At 33.9% G+C, this 15,359-nt stretch overlaps 2 protein-coding genes and 1 long non-coding RNA gene across 4 annotated transcripts; 2 read left to right on the top strand and 1 right to left on the bottom strand.

Annotated features, from left to right (window-relative positions):
- Nucleotides 1-203: 203 nt before the first annotated feature.
- On the top strand, nt 204-732 carry LOC108869142. Its single transcript, XM_018653205.2, has one exon. It carries the CDS (start codon nt 262-264, stop codon nt 670-672), a length of 411 nt encoding a protein of 136 aa, XP_018508721.1. The 5' UTR covers nt 204-261; the 3' UTR covers nt 673-732.
- On the bottom strand, nt 617-5,826 carry LOC103830953 (putative phospholipid-transporting ATPase 9). 2 transcript variants are annotated; one of them, XM_009106774.3, is made up of 9 exons: nt 5,587-5,826; nt 4,956-5,425; nt 3,140-4,593; nt 2,782-3,058; nt 2,615-2,703; nt 2,402-2,510; nt 2,113-2,322; nt 1,617-2,033; nt 617-1,538 (listed from the first exon to the last, which is right to left on the bottom strand). In XM_009106774.3, exons 2-9 carry the CDS (start codon nt 5,367-5,369, stop codon nt 912-914), a joined length of 3,597 nt encoding a protein of 1,198 aa, XP_009105022.2. In that variant the 5' UTR covers nt 5,370-5,425; nt 5,587-5,826; the 3' UTR covers nt 617-911. The 2 variants fall into 2 exon arrangements, with proteins under 2 accessions (XP_009105022.2, XP_033131652.1); XM_033275761.1 differs by lacking the exon at nt 5,587-5,826 and having other exon boundaries at nt 4,956-5,551.
- Nucleotides 5,827-6,476: 650 nt separating this feature from the next.
- LOC117126748 lies at nt 6,477-15,359 on the top strand. Its single transcript, XR_004449561.1, has 3 exons — nt 6,477-14,268; nt 14,569-14,660; nt 14,903-15,359. It is a non-coding gene; the product is annotated as an uncharacterized LOC117126748 (long non-coding RNA).

Genomic DNA, 15,359 nt, shown 5'->3' with positions numbered 1-15,359 from the left:
TTTGCCCTTGTGGATCACCGTGATGGAGAGTAAGTAGTTGCTTTGACGTCCAAGACACCTAAACAATGCTTTTTAAAAGTGTCTATAAGAGCAAACACAAACACATGGGGGTGTGGCTTTGCGTTTGCATTGTTGATACCAATATTGGCAACAAAAGGAATATATTCCTTCCTTTGACACAATCTGCTGCAACCTCTTGAGCTCTGCTTCCTCCATCCTCCTTTTATATCTTTGTTGTTTCACCTTAATGCATCAAGAATAATGGAACAAGATTGTGGTGCTGTTGCAGCAGACTGTGTTGTCCTTTGTTGCTGCTGTGAATGCTTTATGCTACAGTTCTTTCTCTTCGTCTTTTTCAAGATCCCTCAAAAACTTGCTCACAAGATGAAGAAGTTTGTCATCAGAAGAAAGAAGAGAAGAGACATGAAAACCTTTCTACCTACAAAGGAGGAAGAGCATTTGTCTGGCGATGAGTCGAGAGTTAGTTGCATGGAAGGTATTGAGGAGATGTTGCAGGAACTTTCCATGGATGGAGAGTTTGTGTTTGGGAGTTTCTGGCGACAAGGAGACTCTACAAACGATTTGGATTCCAGAAACTCACTAAAAACAATGATCATTCCTTGTCATTGCTCATCACACAAGATGACTTATTGCATTCAAGAATCCAATTAACAAAGCGTTAACAGGACTGAACCAAAGAGGTATACATAACTTACCCTATGCTCTAAGAATTACAGTATAGATTAAAAGGAATCTTGAGAAGAGCAAAAGACTTAGAGATGCATCTCTCTCTCATGTGTAATCTTCAGATGTTTCTTTGTCAGAAAAATGTACAAGAAACTGGTTAAAACAGCTTTCTCCTCCGGTCTATATACGTCCTGCGAGTCAGTTGAGTGGCTATTTGGTGGTGGTCATATAGACTCAGATCTCCTCACTGATCTCCTTTTAGCTTCTAACCTCGCGGTGAAACCAACAGTTGTAGGCCTTATCGATCTTTGCCTCACCATATCACAGTACTCAGGGTCATTACACTGACCCTCGTACCTCAACCACTGTATCATCCCATGGTACATTGGGAAAAACCTCATCTGAACCGCGGAGTAGACGAAGTATGGCAACAAAGTAGATACAACCACAAAGAGTGTGATGACCCAGTAAGAAAGTGAAGGCGCCAGAGCTTCAACAAAGACTCTATATGCACCTGTTGATATGATTGCTGGAAGCTCTCCGTAGACCGTGATGAAGAGGTACCAAACGAGGATGGAGCCCCATATGACAATGTGCTGGATCATAGTGAAGTAACTGATGGCTAATGCCATCTGTAAGTTCACAACCCAGACTATACATGTGTACATTGTCCCACCTAAAATCTCTCTCCCTGGTGTCTTCCCTTGGTGGTTGAAAGCTTGTGGCTCAAGAGAGCTTTTGCAGAGGAAGAAGATGATTACTGCGCTGTAGAATCCGTTGAACATCCATCCAAGTATCCTCCGCCAGCTGAAGAGAACATTCTGCACACCTTCTTGGTATAATAGTGGAAACTGTGAAGCCAAGAAAGAGTTTGGTTACAACTTGATTTAAGATTAAGCTGTTGTAATAAAAAAAATAATAAGTTTTACCTTTAGACAATACCGTGCAGATACATCTTGGTCGAAGACACCAAGAGCAATAACAGGAAGAGAAGAGAAGCAAACATTGTAAAGAGATAGGAACCAGTCGTTGTAAGCAGGTGTTGCTGAGAATGTTGTGTATGCTTCATATAGGAAGAGAGTGAAACCGAATGTAATGTTCTTGTAGAAGAAGTAGCACACCATTGTTGAGATGCGCCTGTAACACCAGTGTCCATGGACTAGTAACAAACGCTCCAGATATCTAAACTGAGCAATGGCAATGTCGCTTGACATTACAGCCTGCATGCCTTCCACACCGCTGATTCCAACGCCTATATCTGCTTCTTGAAGCATCCCAACATCGTTTGCGCCGTCGCCAATGGCTAATGTTGTTTTACCGTTTCCGGATTTCACTAGTCTTGTCACCTATATAGTAAGTACTTCTTGAGTGAATTTTACAACATCAAAAGGTTTTAACCAAAGAAAAAGTGAAGAAGAAACTGACCAGAGCTTTCTGTTTTGGTGATGAGCGGCAACAAATGACAGAAGCACAACCAACAGCTAGCTCTAAGAAGATGTGCTTGACATCATCATCCAACGCGTAAGCCAGTGATTTACCATCAATGATCAAAGCAAAAGCATTAGAGTCTCCACCAGAGTACTTTAGCTGAGCCTTTCCATTGATTATCTGCAATAAGACACTCTCTTTTGATGCCTGCAAGATAATATCAACCACTTTGCATCATTCACCTACATAATCTTGTGCATAGATAACATTTTTTTTGTATATATACCTTTGCAATGGCATCTTTCTCTCCGGTTTTCTCCAGTGAATGGATCTCAGGAGTCTCCAAGTTAATTATGATCTGCTTCATATCTTGTCTTAGCAAACTACACGCAAATCTGTCAAAGAGATACATACAAAAATTGTTCATAGAATGAACAAAAAATGTATGCCGGAACTCAAAGGAGTAGATAATATTAAGGTGATACCGAGAAAACGATACCCAATATTGATAGCAGTTTCCATTTTATCACCAGTCAAAACCCAAATCTTGATTCCTGCTTGAGCTAGCTTGTCAATGCAGTCAGGCACCTGAAAAGAAGAAGATAATATATGTCAGCTCAAGAACTAAAAATTGATTTTTATGAATATCATGAGAAGCTTGCTTACTCCATTTTGGAGTTTATCTTCAACAGCAGTAGCTCCAAGAAGAATCAGATCTTTCTCAACCTTCCCAGTGACTTGCTCTATAAGTGATTCTCTATCAGCACTAACTGAACTCTTGGCCTCACTGATTCTTTCACTGAAGACTTTGTACTCTTTCTCGTCGAGTTCGCGGTATGCTAGTATCAAAGTTCTCAGCCCTGCATCAGCATACTCGTTCACATGGTCCCTTGTTTCCTCTTCAAACTCTCTACCATTCTTGGAAAGTCTTTCAAACATAACACTTGAAACAAGAAACAAGAAACAATAAGTTACAAGATAGTTCATCTTTGAAAAGGTTTTCTATAGTAACATCTACACTTACTTATCTGCTCCTTTACAAAGTAATAAAAGCTTTCCATCTTCATCCTCCACTATCACTGACATTCTTTTCCTTGTGCTGTTGAACTCAAGAACGTTCAGGACTTTGTACAACCTCTCAACTCGTTTACCACTCACAAGATCAAGCTCTCTTACAGATATGGTAGTTTGAGTTCTGTTATAAAACTCAAACCCAAGCTCCCTTGCTGCAATAACAAATGCTGCTTCATCAGGAGACTCAGCTTCATAAGAGATCTTCTCAGTCTCTTCATCCACTTCAGGTATCACTGTATGACACACCGCGAGTAATCTGAAAAACTTCTGAATAACATCAGCATGAGGTTCAGTGACCCAGTTCCCATTCATTATCCTTTCATCTCTAAAATTGAATCCTTTCACAGTTGATTCTTCAACAAATGGTTCCTTACTGTACTCCACATCATCCTCATTGCTCTCAAACACCAGAGGAGAACCTTTCCTTCTTCCCATAGCCATCTCAACCTCAGTGACACCACGTCCATAAGCCGTCCCTGCGACAGAACACTTGATGAACTCCATGGAGTTACAAGTTAATGTCCCTGTCTTGTCTGAGAGGATTGTATCCACTTGTCCAAGCTCTTCATTCAGGTTAGAGGTTCTTGCACGAGCTGGCTTGTCAGCTTCCTCGTAGTACATGTGGATGTCCTGGTTGATGAAAATGCTCTGAAGGACTTTCACAATCTCTATTGAGACATATAAAGATATTGGGATGAAGTAACTGTACAGCATAGCAGCTGTTAAGAAGTGATAGATGGCAGCAACATGAGCTCTTTTGGGATCAAAGAAGATAGATGAGCTGTCTGGTCTCAAGTACCATCTTCTCATTAAATCATCTCTTGTTGTCACTCCAAAGATGACAGAACCAATGAATGACATTACAACCACCATGAAGAACATGAGGTAGATGATCTTATCCATCTTTTTCTCAATCATGCTTCTCTTAGAAGGAGGATCTGTTGAGTTTTGGATAACTTTTGTGTCATGACCAGTGAAGATAACTGCGCCAAAGATGAAGTCAGTGTTCCTTAGTTTTGAGTCTCTAAGGAGAAGCTGTTGAGGTGAGAGAGGGTACTTGGCTCCTTTAAGCTCCATGGTTCCAACAAAGGAGTACAAGTTAGCGTTTGGATCCTCGCATTTGACAAATGCTTCAAAGCCCTTGAAGTTAAAGTCTTCCCTCAAGGATGAAGTTACTTCTAGTCCTTGTTTGACTTTCAGATTGGTTTCACCGTCAAGGTTCATGGTCTCTACATAGCAAATAGCGTCCTCATAGCTAGATGAGAGCAGAACAAGATCTGCAGGGAAGAACTCATTCTTCTCTACTTTAACTATATCTCCAACACTCAAAGTCTTCCACTCCTTTGAATCAAAGCTCCCATCTCCTTTATGCACTTTCACTCTCCTATTATTCACCTCAATATCCTAATAACATGAAAATGCTTGAATCTTTCAGACAATATCAAGAATAAGACTAGTCCTGGGCATATTTTCTGAAACCAGGAAACCGAACTAGAGCCGAACCAAAAAAAGCAAAACCAAAACCAAACCGGAATTTACAAAAACCCAAACAGTTCCTATTTCTTTAAACTCTACAAAAATAGAAACCTGACATGAACCCGAACCAATCCGATCCGGAAAATGTTCGGTTCCTAAAGGAATCCTAAACACCCCAACCCGAATAACCCGAAATCGTAATAAACCTGACCCGTCCCGAACCGTAAACCCGAATGCCCAACACTAAACAAGACCACAAGATTGCAAGAAAGAAAGAAATGAAAGAGTACCTGTTTCTTGCGGCGCCAATCTTCAACAGCTTCTTTAACCATAGTAGCACCGATGACGAAAAGGAGAGGAACAATGGCGCTTGAAGCGGTATAAGGAGCAAGAGGAGTGAAAGACAAGATCCCAGTGACCAAGAAGTAGAAGTTAGCGACTCTCCTGAACTGTTCGAAGAGTGACTTTGGTAAGAAAGTAGTGAGAGTATACTTAGTGGTTCTCACGTAGTTGTCACTGTAGTTACTTGAATCAGCATCAGGTGAATCAGGCTCGTTGCAGAAGACGACACGAGAGTAACCAGGTCCTCCGATTCGAGAATGGTCTTGTTTGAAACATGATTGGGTGCATGTTAGTGTGTATAGCTTGCTTAGGTGTATTCTTCTTCTTCTTCTTCTTGGTCTCTTTGTTTCATTTCCTGCCATTGAGAAGATCTAGAGGAGAGACAAAGGTTTGAATCTTTTTAACAAGTTGCAGAGCCCTGAGAATATAATAGTAAAACAAAACAATTCAGACACGCAACACGAGTAAGAATCAGAGGAAGACAACCAACCGAACATTTTTAAAACTTAGAAACAGATAAATAAAATGTTTTAAAAAAAAAGAAGAAAGAAAAATAAAATGTTTTTAAAAAGACAGTACCGATATTGGCAGGACCGAAGAGAAAAGCAGACAAGACAGTGACTGGTTATATTTTCTCCGACCTTGTTTTCTGCGACTCTCTGGTTACCTTGGGAATTGAGTGAGTTTGCAAAAGTTGTGTGTATCTTTCAAGATCAAGAAGGGTATCTATTAGAAAGATGAGATTTTTTATAGGCAATGTTTATCTTCAGGAAGAAAAAAACAAAGAGAAGGTGCCAAAGTTATAGAATAATAATTATAATGTTTGATGGAATAAGAACAGCAAATCAAATGCTGCAAAAAAAAAACATTCAATAGATGCGACAAGGAAATAGTCTGTTTTTATTTCCCGGGAAAATGGGAATCTGGTGATCTGATAATGGTCTCTCTGTGTTGAAGAACACAAAAAAAGACAGAGACCAATATGATCTGCCAGTTTCAAATCTAAGAGACTTTTAGTGTCAGGAGAAACATTATAGACCGGAAAGAAGAAGGAACGATTGGATAAATATTAGATGCGCAGTCAATGTGACCAAACAAAAAAATGCACTTATGTTAGATGCATGAATTCTCTTATTTTAATTCATACTCTCTCTCTCTAATTACTCACTCTCACTCCTATTTTAATTCTCTTTGTATATTACTAAGTTCTTCACCGCTGTTGTCAAACTCTTGCAACATTAGGAGGAACCCCATCCATAAATAGGAGTGTGAATATACACCTTTTAATTAGAGAAATTAGGTGAAATCATCTATTTAAATGAAAATGAAATCATCTATTTTACAACCTTAACGTGTTCATATAATTTTCCTTTTCTCTTTAGCGAAACATATCTTTTTATTTTTTCTTATAGACATGGATATCCATAAATCTTTTTAATACCTTTTCTAGGTTTTATCTTTCTCTGGTTTTTATAAAGATGTGACACAAACAGAAAAAATATGCAGATTGCAAACTCATATATCAGAGTAACTGAGTAAGGTTCGATGAATACTAAAAATATCAAAACAGAATGCAGCTCACATAGGACTCGCCAAATACGCATTGTAGACTTGTAGTCGACATTTTAGATCATCTTTATTGTATTACTTTTTAAAAAAAAGGTGGAGTGAACTGAATTTCTTTCAAACTCTATTTTATTTTGGAGTTAAAAATATAATGAGTAAAATATAAATACATTACTTTATTTTTTATAATCTCATTTTTACTTTATTATGAAATAAAAAATAAAGCAAAGGTGAAGACAATTTTACTCAAATTTATTTTAAAATGAAAAATAAAATAGGATTAAAGATGATCTCATGACTAACTTATGTAATCATACTAAAACGTTGGATGTTTTCATATCATTATTGGGTAGTTGTTTATAGTGAGAGAAAACAAATGTACAGCATCATATGCAAAATTTTGTTTGGTTATAAATTCAAAATTTCACAAAGACTTAAATCACTATAATAATAATTTTGTTTTTTTTTTGTTAAAATGATTGTGCTTGAATTTCGAAGCAAAATTATATTTCTCAATGGTAATGAGTTGGGGGAAAGACTTTATATTCTCTAGGATTTGGTATGGTTAATTAGAGGAACTTTTGACTTTAATGCATAAAACATGCCACCGGCTTCTGTATAGTTTGGTATGCAGCATTTAATGCATGGATATTGCTTTTATGTTTCACCTAAATGTAATTCCCGGTTCACAAATACCTCGTGGGTTACATCTTGCCGGTCCCATTTCATAAGAGAGATCAATTTAAAAGATAGAATTGAACATCCTATTGATTCCTAAATCGATATATTTTCTCTGTTTTAACTTTTAACCCTTTATATAATCAATCAACTTCTAGCTTAGTGACAAGTTTCAAGGTTTTGCATTAAGAGGCCTATTTTTTTTGTTTGTAGCCTCGTAGGTTTTCAATTGTTTTTGCCGTTAGTATGCTACAACAATGAAATTATAAAGTAATCAAAGTTTCAAAAAAAAAACAATGAAATTAAAGTTTGTAAAATCTACCAATAGAAGACTCTGAAGATCGTTATCAAATTATTTATGTTATTTATTTATTTTGTTACATGCACACACAATCATCGTCTTTTGTAATCGTTGTAATTAGCATCGCTTTAATTAAATCACATCGCGATATATGTAAAAAAACTTGAAAAATATTTTGACTATTTATATCATTAAGGTACACTTATTTTAGAATAAAAATGTGATCGTCCAGGGGACATAGAACAAAGGAGGGAGACTAAGTTCAGTTCTGAGCTTTATTAAAATGTGATCCAAGGTCTTATTGGTGTTTAACGAGCTTACAAAGGAAGCTGTATGATATAAATATTCTTTTAAGATTGGGATTAGAATTCTCCAGAAGGCAAAAACACTTGCTGAAGATTTGGATAATCACCACGTTCCAATGGCAGAGACGGGAAATAATTTTGTTGAGAACATGAATACTAACCTACACTATTTAGAATGGGTGCATATAGTTTAAGTTTTAATAAATTATATTAAATTTTCAAATGTTGTTCGGTTGAGTGTGTGGCTCCGCCACGTCCGTATGCATGGGTTAGTGGTTAAGCGTAGAGGTCGGTTATGTGGTGACATTGGGGAGAGATCTAAAGAAAGAAGCAACCCCTCGTTTTGCAATTTGTCAAAAGATAGAACCTGACCAGGTCAATAGTGGAGATTCCAAATTCTAAAAAAAAAACCGAAATCCATCTTCTAAACGACCAAATAAACAAACATATAGATCTTTATTCAAAGAAAACTCTGTACATAAAATAATTTTACCCACAACGTTTTACATATCCTTGCATATATTTTGTGGCTTTTATGATAGCTATATGGCTGACTTTTGTAATAAACAAAAATATGTCCGTCGTACTTTCTATGTGTATTTTTAAAACACACATTAAAGAAATTTACGAAACACCTGCTTTGTATTGGTTATCAAAAAGATTTTGTCTGTTGTAATTCACTCTGTATATTTCAAAGATGAAACATCAAAAATGTATGACATAAAAATGTAATACTCCTTTTTCTTATTCTCTCAGTTCCCAAATTTTTTTTTTCTAGAATAATCACGCATATTAAAAATATAATAAATATTTACAATTAAATTTAATTTACTATACATTTTCCAGTAAATATCAACTAATAGTATTTAACCAATTTAAATATTTTCAATTAATATTTTTTTAAAGTATACAACTTTTCAATATTAATTATTAAAAGTATCTTATTTTTTTTAGAAAATCTATCATTTTGTAACAAAAAATAAATCTATAAAATCCTATTTTTGGGAACGCAAAAAGTATAATTTATGATATTTTTTTTAAAATGGCATAGATGTATGCGACACTTAATATAATTTTACTGCATAACTTATCTAGAATGTCGCTCGAAAAGTTAAACGATTCAATTTAAAATTTATATGATTCATATACCTAATTCAAATTTTGGGATTTTCTCAAACTATCAGAATCTGAAACTTTTGTTTACTATTCTCTGGATATCTATGCTCAACTATTATTCCTATATTATAACCACGATGACAACATAGTATATTTCATATATGTCACTTCTTATCCATATATTTTGTATATGCATTTTATCCAAATATGACAAAGTCAGTAGTTTCGAGGTATGTTATTATTTATTTCTAGAGGCATTCAATCCGGAAAAATTGTTTCGAAGCAAAATTAAACAACCGAAATAATCAATCTAGAAAGCAAATTATATTTGATTATGTGTATAATAGATATATCTATGTTTTCTATCTGAAAACTGGATTTGTATTCCAACCGAGTCTAAGAAAATGATTTAAAACCTAAAAAGGTTATAACCTAATTTGATTTAAAACAAATCCAAATAGAAAACAAAATTGTTTGAGCCGTCCATATTAAATTAATTAAAAGTTTAAAACCAAGAATATATATTTAAGAAAATTTACATTAAATATTTTTATTCATAACTTGGAAATTTGTTGTCAAATAATAATAATAATTAATCGGAAATTCGAAACATAAGGTTTCCAAAATGACAAATTATATGTTATATATGTATGTGACCATTTGGCACGAAAGAGTTTGCATTCATTCATCTGTCGGATTGTCTAGTCATCTGCTCGAGTTATTGGTCCGTTAGTTTTCTATAGTAAGGTTGTAGTTATAATATAATGTGAAGACATGGAAAAAAAGGAAAATAAAACTTTTGGCTGTGTCAAAATATTTTCTTAATGGTTAATTATACTAGTTGGCATATATCTTCAGTGGTTGTCGCCTCGTCGGTAGGTATCTGGTGTTAAAGACAGTAAAAGAGAAGCTTCTAAAAATTCATACGTATAAATATATAAACATATAATGCATGATACCGATTATTTATACATGAATTGATATTGACGTGAAAACAAAAATAATTGATGTTGACGTATATGAAGAGAGATTGCCACGATGATGGTAGAAGCCGACATAAAGCTAAAGTCCACAACTTTTTATTTTTCTTTTTAAAGATACTAACAATAAGACCATAATTTAAGATTTCATCATTTATTATTTGTTTATTTTTCTTCACACGTAGCTGTGATTATTTTTATGAGATGGTAAACAATGACGAAACACAGAGCGACTTTCAATTTGAAATGCAGTCTTAATTAATTTTAAGAAAGAAAAGCCATACAACTTTTTCAAAAAATATTTTGTTTTAAAAATATAAATCAAATAGTTTTGCTAAATTTTTTATTATTATAACAATTATATATATGGAAAATAACCAATTGAAACATAATTCAAATACCTTTACTTTTAGCTTAATTTTTTAATTTGTCAAAAATTACTAATCTAATGTGTTTGGCCATTTGAATATTTTATTATGTAAAGTATATATTTTACAAATATTTTAGGTATTTTTTAAAAGTTATGGGCTGAAAAAGATGTCATCCTAGTGTTTTTTTTTTGAATAAAACATCCCAGTGTTCTATTATCAAACAACTTATGCCACTAAAGTAAAGTAACTTTTGGAAAAGAAAGCTGAAATAATTATGTACTCAATCCGTTCCCGAAAATAAAATTTTTTAGATTTTTTCTTGTTCCACAAAGATAAATTTTCTATATTGTTAAGATATTTTTTTATATTTTTGAGAAACATTAATTGAGAATATTTGAATTAATTAAATGTCATTGGTAGAAAGTTATTAGAAAGTGTATGATAAATAAAAAATAAATTAAATTATAAATATAAATATTTATTAATTTTTTAATAAACACCTATACTCTAGAAAATTTTACTTTCATGAAAGGGATAAAGTATATTTTAAGGCTGGAAACCCATGTTTCTGTAGCTTCTTCTCAGGGTGGACCTGATTATAAGGCAACGAAATTCGACTCAACATAAACCCTAATGTATTAATCTACTCGATGTGGAGCTGAAATGCTTTTCAGTTTTCCGTTGAAAATAAAGAACATGTTTCTTGGGAGAGAAGAAACCTATGATCTTGTTGGTTACATCTTCATCATACACTCTTGAAAAGCTAAAAGAGTTTCACGTTTGTTTGTTTATTTATTTGTGATTGAGTAGTACTGAATTAGGATCTTTTTTTTACTGAATTAGGATCTTTATTGGAATATTTAGAATATACGGCATATAAATATTTTCTTCGATCGTGCGGTGCTTGAATGATTAAATAAAGTTGGTAGCCATAACTCTAAAGTTGTGATTGATATTTATGAAACTTTTTCTCTAAAGAAGTCCATGACTTTAAGATATTGACGATGAAATCCATACGGTTTACGGAATCCATACGGTTTACGGAATCTTCAGTTAATTGAGACAATTATTCCCCTAAAATTGTGATTTGAGAAAATGGTTAACATGTTGACCAGTCTTTTGATAAAATAAGTTTTTGATCTCCATGTACTTGAAATTTTCTTTTCTTTCTTTTTATTTTAGAAAATTTCTTCAAAAATATGCATTATGCATATGTGAATCTAAATAATAACACAAAACAATAGTACTATATTCTATTATGCTACATAAGTACAAATATCATATACATTATGTGGTAAAAGTGAAATGCAGAAGAATGTATAGATATTCTTATACTACAGTTGTTATATCTTTAATGAAATCTGCGTATGGATACTAACGTCTTATTTGCAAATGAGAACTTGCTACCCATAACTACATAATGAATCTATGGCTATTAATGAATTTTGTAAGATTAATGATTGTGCTACTTTTCTAATCTCTCAATTATCAAATCTTGTTTTACCATTTATAATTTAGTGGAACTGTGGAAACTTGTCTTCGTATGTATGGAATATCATCAGTATCGGAGTCTTCAGACATTTCCAAATGATATTTCTGCACATCGCATTCGAATACTGGACACCATTTTTGTTAGCACATCACATTTGCTCTTTTGTTTTTCATCTCCCTTTTCACACAATCATAATTCATATATCTTTAGTCATGTCTTATTTTCTAGGGAAATTGCGCTCTTTCTTTTTCCATTTTTTTTTCAAGCTAATGGTTTTATCTATATTTTTATATGTTTTAATTATTTTGAATAAATCCAAAACTATTAACAGATAATCAAATACTTTGGCCAAATCTAACTGCCTCAGAAATAGACGAGAAATAAAGAGCATACAAATGGGAAGCAAACCGAGAAGCCCAACTGGCTAGTGTCCAACACATGGCAATCTACGTACAACTGTCACCGGTCCCTAGCATCTACCTCTAACCAACTTCTTGAGTACTATTATCTATATATACATACATACAAATAAGTCACATAACAAAACCATCACCCACATCCCCATAATATTATCATCACGTCTTTATGAAACTAACAAACATTATTTTAGTCATAGTACGTATACATGACAACATAGCAGCTATTGGATTGGATCAACAAAAACGGCTGTAATGATACGAGATATTTCATGTACCAATGATCGGATAATTTTGAATATTTTATGTATGAAGAATTTTATGGTGTTTGATATATATTCTCCTGTGCCAAGAATCTCATAAGCCAATGGTTAGACACCCTGCTCCTTCATTTGACATCACATTTCAATCCCTCTCCCTAGCGTCACGCCTTAGAAAGATATTTATGAGAAAATGTCACTTTCTAAATTTCCTATAGGATTAGGTAATTTTGGAATGTGGTATATCAACACTTGTTCATCAAACTTTGACCATACAAACCTAACACCTAACATATATATTGGTTATTTTGGTCGATTTTAACTAAACACTTACATTTAGTACACAACTAAGCTAGTACTTTTGTTTATCAATATCTTACAAGTTACAAACAAGTCATGATTCATGAACCAAGTTTATATATAGGTGGTAGGTTATTATGGAAAAGTTTCGATAGACCATATATATTGAAAACATTTTATAGACAAATACCAAAAAGTGGTAAGAGTCTAATAGTTTTTTAATTTCTTTTTATAAAAAACCATATATTAGGCTTTTAAAAAAACCTATCTTAAGCTTAAAAAATTATTGATCGGCAAGTTTATTTCTGTTTTTAAAGGGTTGAATGAGGTTTAAGAGTAAGGTCAAGTATAATTACGATGCTTCTTACTATTTAGATAATGCAGTTTCAAGGTATGGGAGAATTAGTATTTAGTAACTCGTAAGATATGGTACTGGTATAGTTTTGGAGTGTGGAGTGGAGAAATTCTATAATCGTGCATAAATAAGCTGAACTAACTACGCTCATATGGTCAATGAAAGTGTGCTGTCCATGGGATATAAGAATGTTACCAGGCCCAATTATAAACTTAGTAGTTTTTTTTTTTGGTCAAAAATATAAACTTAGTAGTATATAACTCAATTAGTGACTAGCTATTGTTGTCATCTTCCTCTATACACAATTACATAATTCAGAGAGGTCGCAACAATGGCTTCGGTCATTCCCAAATTGAAATCTCAACAGCTACCTCTGTGCTTAACGAGCGAGTTACATCCTCTTCTCTCTCGCCGATATATACGCAAACTCAGTTCAATGACCGATTTGCATCGTCGAGATGTTTCTGTGCTAGTTCTCGTTGGTGATGCTCAATACTATCTTCTTCCTTTGTTAAAAAACCTTTGAAGTTGGTTCATTGTAATGCCATTGATCTATAACATTTTGCACAGTTGTTACATAAAACATTTGTTAAAATGATAATGTTATGCATTTCTAGACTAGTTACCAGTGTTTAGGTCCCTGTTAATTAAGAATGCTGAATTTTTATTTGATCGATCAGTGCGTAATAATGGCCTGATAATTGTAGCTATTGCTACATATATAGTTAGAACTTAGAAGCAACGTAGCATTCTGATGAAGACTTAAAACCACCTTACCCATCGTTGCACCAAACTTTTGTGTTTCTTGCAGTTTCCCTCTCAACACAATGGCCTCACATTCAATCATTTGGTCTCTTTTCTTAGTTTCTTATCTCATCTCTCCCTTTAGTGTCAATGCACAAGGACCTGCTGCTTCACCGGCAACCTCCACCACCACTGCTCCGCCTCCAACCGGCCTTGTTCACCCTGTTTCAGCTACTCCGCCTCCAGCATCTCTGAGTACACCTCCACTAGCTCGGGAAATGGAGTTTGCTGACATCCCCAAGAAAAGATACAAACATGGTAAGAAGACAGATCGGGATCGAAGCTATTCCCTTTCATATTGATGACTTTGAATCAAGGTACAAAAATTATATATATTTTTCCTTTTCGCAATCTCTGGCACAAAAAGAAAACGATCAGGCAAAAAAATTAGGGTGTAATCAATCATTCCAAGACGCCGCCTTTCAGGAGCTTTCTTTACATTAGGATTAAGTTTTTAACATATTTAACTTTTTGAAAACTTTCTGACCAAGTAAAAAAACAAGATTTTTTTTAAAAATTATAAAAAAGGAAAACAGAGTATTATTACGTTAATTTAACTAAAATTAATTATATTTTAACTTATCGTTGTTTCTTTTGCGTGTTCTGCACTTAAACAGACAGGTATATATATATAGGTGCTGAGTCTCAGCTTGCAGAGGAAGGAAAATAAGAAAGAAGTAGCAGAAGCCAAAGAGAAACAAAGATTAAGGTAAACTTTAGTTTCGATTCTCTTCATTAAAATTTTACATTTATCAATTACATGTGACCTGTGATCAAGAGATGAAGAAGAAATTCTGAATCTTCGTAGCCAATTATGAAGAGATTTTAGGGTTTAGCAGAAAGTTTAGGTCTTTGTCTTTTGTTCTTTAGGCTTTGTGGTTTTTCTTTTAAGTTAAGAACTCAGTTGGATTATACATATTTACCAGATTTGTTTTTTTTTTTTGGGAACAGGAAGAGATGAATACCCAGAGCCAGACAACAACTGATGTTTCGACAACATCTTGCAAAAAGCATGTGAATGATGATAATACCACTTTCCTTGCTAACTTCAAGGATCGTTTCAGTGCATTCGTCAATACCCCAATGGATGAACACAAGACTTGTTTCAAAAACACCATGAACAAGGTTTGTTCCCAGTTTTCTGTATCTTCTTGGATGTCGAAGGATGATGCGGTTGATGACGTGAAGAAAGTGGAGAGTCACTCGCCTCTTTAGCGCAGCAGATTTTTGCCAGTTTCAACTGAAAACTTAAATTTTCTGCTTAATAAAATCCACTGTTTTTCTCTTTATGTGTTCTTAATAAAATAGAGTGTTTTTTCTTTGAAGTTTTTCTTTTAATTTTCTTGCTTTGGATTTTAGAAGTTCAACAAGCTCCCTTGCATAAATGTGCAAAACTACTCTTCAAGTC

Source organism: Brassica rapa, chromosome A07 (genome assembly GCF_000309985.2).
Source record: "Brassica rapa cultivar Chiifu-401-42 chromosome A07, CAAS_Brap_v3.01, whole genome shotgun sequence".
Taxonomy (NCBI): domain Eukaryota; kingdom Viridiplantae; phylum Streptophyta; class Magnoliopsida; order Brassicales; family Brassicaceae; genus Brassica; species Brassica rapa.
Note: the sequence above shows the minus strand (reverse complement) of the source record. Positions and strands in the feature narration are given on the sequence as shown.

Coding starts and splice junctions, on each gene's coding strand:
- LOC108869142 (XM_018653205.2), top strand. CDS start 262: ATGGAACAAGATTGTGGTGCTGTTGCAGCAGACTGTGTTGTCCTTTGT.
- LOC103830953 (XM_009106774.3), bottom strand. CDS start 5,369: ATGGCAGGAAATGAAACAAAGAGACCAAGAAGAAGAAGAAGAAGAATA. Junction 2,511..2,614: donor GAAACTGCTATCAATATTGG/GTATCGTTTTCT, acceptor TCTCTTTGACAG/ATTTGCGTGTAGTTTGCTAA. Junction 1,539..1,616: donor CTGCACGGTATTGTCTAAAG/GTAAAACTTATT, acceptor TTGGCTTCACAG/TTTCCACTATTATACCAAGA.